Here is a 4,734-nt window from a genome sequence, read left to right on the forward strand (position 1 = left end):
CTACAATGCTTGATAAGAAATGTACTCATTATCTTGCCCATGTAATTGTAACCCCTCTGTACAATATTTTCACAATAAAAAATAAATAAAAATTTAAAAAAAATTGAATGTGTTCTTCTGGTCCAAGAGAAATTTTTAAATGGTAGGTGATATAACTATTCTATATTTGAACAGATCTGATGGCTAATAAGCTTTTTGGTTGATTCTCCATAGCTTCCCTGTACTTGGGTACCTTGAGACACCTTTTTCCTCTGGCAGGACAGCATTACAGCTTCCCCCCTCCCCCCAGCAGTTACACCATGGGCTTATATAGTATTTTTCAGACAAACTAAATATCCTGGTTTTCTTTCAGCCAGCCATCATGTGATGGTCATACATATGATTTCCTCAGAGAAGCCTTTGCTACCTGGTAATCTTCCCTTGCTCAGGGCTCTGATGGCCTCTCTTTCATAGCACTGACTATACACTGATTTATTGAGATGATCAGTGTCATCCTTCCTGTTTGACTATATACTGCATAAGGGTGGAGCCAGACTGGGTAGGCTCATCCTTGGAGCCCAGTGTGCAGCTGTAACATGTGCCACGTACTAGGTGACCATCCAATAGGATTTTCTGGAGCCTCAGGTAAAAGCACAGTGAGGAGGACTCCATAGGGCCTTAACTCTACACGTCTGCTTCTCAAGATTCAGAGAAGCTGTGCCTGGAGATTCATCTAGTTACAGGATCCTTGTGGCAGAACAATATGGATAGGCAAATAGCTTTGGCCTGTCCTGGAGTTCCTCTGCTCCCAGCCAGCCTTCTTTCCAAGGAGAGTTTTCTCAGAGGGTATTCTAGCCTCTGGTGAGGAGGGAAGTTCTCAGCTGGGCTTTAGCCTTCAGGGAAACTAGCATATATTTTCTCTTTTGTAATGTCCTCCACGTCAGGTTCTTCTCCCTGAGAGCTAGGAGGGTGTATGGGGGTGAGGGAGGGTGTTGCAGAGAGGGGCTGTAGTGTTCTCTCATACTTACATTGCTAATATAAAGGTGACATGTCAGGCTGCTCCTAGAATCTAGAACTGCTCATGTGAATACCAGGCCCATTCTGAGAGAAGGTAGGTCAGGGTTTCCCAACTTATACCATTATGATTTCTTATATTCATCCTCACACCAAAGGTACACATTTGAAAAAAGATTTGGTTTCTAACAAAATCGTTTTTTAGATTATCAAAGATACACAGTTATCTATATATACATCTAGCAATTATGTAACATGTATACATTTAATTCTAAGATAAACTTAGATGTAATTCTAAAATAACTCAGGAAATTTCACTTGCTCCAGGATCTGAAGAAGGGAAAAAATAAAAAGACCTAGAAAGAAGAAAAAGGAAGGAGTGGCTGTGAGCATTCCAGACTTGGTGCCTTGTGTCTTGGGTATGCCCCAATCTGCATTCTGTCCCACCAAAGCTAAGAGGCTGAGGGAAGAAGTAGGAAGTCTGACTTTAAAACAATACGCTTCCCTCCTCTTTTTTCCTCCAAACTAAGCTTACTTACCCTAATTTCAAATGGAAATTTTAGTCTTCAAAAGCAGGAAAGCATAGATCACAGAATGTCAGCACTGGAAAGGAGCTTAGATTTAAGCCAACTTCTTTATTTTTTAGATAAAGAAACTGAGGCCCAGAGAAGGAAAAGGACTTTTCTGAGGCCATATAATCACAGAACAGAGGCAGGAATTGAAGCCAACATTCCTGACTCATTTACTACTTTTGTGTTTTGCCTGGGGCATCTGCCTCCTATCCACCAAGTCAGCTCACACAGAAGTACTCATGGATCCCCAATCTTCCTGTCCCTTGCTTCTAACAGGTCCTAGGTTCCTCAAGTTCTACCCAGTACCTGGAAAGAGTCTGCTCCAGGAAGACAGCATTCTGGCTGACAGCATCCACTAGCAGGTTGAAGTCCATCTGCACAGCATAGGCCTGCTCCAGCAGGGCACAGGGGACCAGCGAGGGGAAGAGTGTGAAAGGGGCATAGCTCACCACCTGATCAACGAGAGACAGTAGGGTAGGAATGAATGGGGTGTCTTCCTGCAAAGGTAACCCCATGCAAAATCTGTCCTATGTTAATTGAGGATAAACCCATTTCAGGATAGTAGTTACCAACAGGAGTAGAAGGACAGAAGAAAGGTGAGGAAGGGGTACAAAGACAGCATTCAGTTTCTGTGACAATTTATCTCTACAAGTTTTTTAAAAATGAGCAAATCCACAACGAGATGCTGGTGGCTCACATTTGTAATCCTAGAAACACTGGAGGCTGAAATGTGAGGATCACAGTTAGGTCTTTTTTTTTTTTTTTTTTTGAACTCAGGGCCTGGGCTCTGTCCCTGAGCTTCTCTGGCTCCAGGCTAGCACTCTACCACTTGAGCCACAGCACCACTTCTGGCTTTTTCTGTTTATGTGGTACTGAGGAACCGAACCCAGGGCTTTGTGCATGCTAGGTAAGCACTCTGCCACAAAGCCACCTTCCCAGGCCAGGATCACAGTTCAAAGACAGTCTGGGCAGGCCAGAAGTGGAGCACAGCTCAAGAGGTAGAGCATTGAGTGAGAAAGCTAAGAAGCATTACCTTGAGTTCAAGTCCCAGAATGTACACACACACCCACACCCACACATCTACAAATGACTAAGCAGTTCCTGTGTGCAAAATGCCATTATTAAATACTTAAGATGGATTCATCACTTAACTCTATGAGGAAGATACCATATTATTCATACTTAAGAGTGAAATATGGGGGCTGGGAATGTGGCCTAGTGGTAGAGCGCTTGCCTAGCATGCATGAGACCCTGGGTTTGATTCTTGAGTACCACTTAAGCAGAAAAAGCTGAAAATGGAGCTGTGGTTCAAGTGGTAGAGTGTTAGCCTTGAGCACAGAGAGGCTCAGGGACAGAGCCCAGGCCTTGAGTTCAAGACCCAGGACTGGCAAAAAAAAAAAAGAATTATGAAGATTGGGGCTAACTGGCACCATCTTGGCACCTTGGCGGATGATAGGGACTTTCTGAAAACTCTTCAAGGTAAAATCCCCTGCCCAGACAGTCCACCCCCAGATGACAGGCTTGCCTGAATTCCTAGAAGCAGGGGTGGGGACTTAGACAACAGGTTCCTGGACCTGCCAGACTTGCACTATGAACTCAGGAGACTCTTTGAACTTTTGAACTCCTATGACCCTGCCTCGTGACTACGACCCTATTTAGGCCCCTCCACCCCTGCCAACTTCCATGCCTCATGTTTCCTGATTCCTCAGGGCACCGTGGCGTCCCTCTTCAACTCTCCATTAGAGTTGATCTGGTTTGAGATTTTTTTTCTCTCTTTCTTTACTGCCCTCATGGTTCAATTTCCTAACAGTATTAAGTGTATTGGAGGCTGCAAGTTTTTGAGGACATGTGTTTGCTCACAGTTACCAGCTTTCTAATAAAAAGTCTCCCAATTCAACCTCTGGTTTCTCTGTATCTCATGATCAAATTCTTTTTTTTTCTTTTGGTAGGTCATAGGGCTTGAACTCTGGGCCTGGGCACTACCCCTGAGCTCTTCAGCTCAAGGCTAGAGCTCTACCACTTGAGCACAGCACCACTTCTGGTTTTCTGAGTGGTTTATTGAAGATAAAGAGTTTCACAGACTTTCTTGCCCAGGCTGGCTTTGAACTGCAATCCTTGGATCTCAGCCTCCTAAGTAGCTAGGATTACAGGCTTGAGCCACTGGCACCTGGCTCTCACGATCAAATTCTTGTGTAACAAGAGATACAAGTGGGCACTGGTGGGTCACACCTAGCTACTTAGTAGGCTGAGATCTGAGAATCAAGGTTTGAAGCCAGCCTAGTCTATGAGACTCTTATTTCCAGTTAACACCAGAAAACAGGAAATGGCACTGTGGCTCAAAGTGGTAGAGCACTAGTCTTAAGCAAAAAGCTCAGGGACAGCGCTCAGACCTGGAGTTCAAGCCCCATGACTGACCAAAAGGGGAGGGAGGGGGAAGGGGAAGAGGGAGCAGAGAGACCCTACACAGAGATTAAGTAATAGGTCTAAAAGTATATTTGGCTGGTAAGGAGTGCTGGGATTATCAATCAGGATGGTGATTAAACCCTATCAACACAATCCACACCCACACCTCCAGATATGAGCTCATATCTGGTTGATATTCATGCCCAGGCCTTTACCCGTGTCAGAACCTCACACTCCAGCTCTCTGGCCTTCTGGTTTGGGTAAAGGAAAATCCTGCTGGTAGGACTGCAGCAGAAGTGAACTCTGCCCCTGAGTAGAAAACGGGAGTGGCTCCCACTTAGTACTTGAGATGGTAACTCAGGTTAGCAGGCTTGGAATTTAGCTGCATTTTGAGTTCTTTGGACTTTGATATAGTCAAGTTTCTAGAAGGGGAGGAAAATGCATTCTGAGATTCCCAACAACAAATGGACTAGAACTTGGTTAAGAGATAGTAAGACCTTGAAAGGTTCAAACAGTCCTGATTGAACTTTCAAGTAAGTATCAGTTTGCCATTACAGAAGTGAACTATGAGTGTACAGTGTTAGACTTTAGCGTTGGTGCATACCTGTAATCCCAGCACTTGGCAGGATGAGGCAAGAGGATCATGAGTTCAGGTCAGCCTAGGCTGTACAAGACTTTATCTCAAAAGAAAAAAATGAAGAAAGGAAGGGAGGGAGGGAGGACAGGAGAGGAAGGAGGGAACTTGGCTGTACACACACACACACAC

At 44.6% G+C, this 4,734-nt stretch overlaps 1 protein-coding gene across 1 annotated transcript in view; it reads right to left on the reverse strand.

The window, feature by feature from the left end:
• The window catches only part of Gss (glutathione synthetase), a 27,757-nt gene that overhangs the window by 14,877 nt on the left and 8,146 nt on the right, over nt 1-4,734 (reverse strand). The window contains exon 3 of the mRNA XM_013010691.1: nt 1,872-2,017. Coding sequence (XP_012866145.1) covers nt 1,872-2,017 — 146 coding nt within the window. The remainder of the gene's footprint in view (nt 1-1,871; nt 2,018-4,734) is intronic.

Source organism: Dipodomys ordii, unplaced genomic scaffold, assembly GCF_000151885.1.
Source record: "Dipodomys ordii isolate 6190 unplaced genomic scaffold, Dord_2.0 Scaffold13, whole genome shotgun sequence".
NCBI classification, from domain to species: Eukaryota; Metazoa; Chordata; class Mammalia; order Rodentia; family Heteromyidae; genus Dipodomys; species Dipodomys ordii.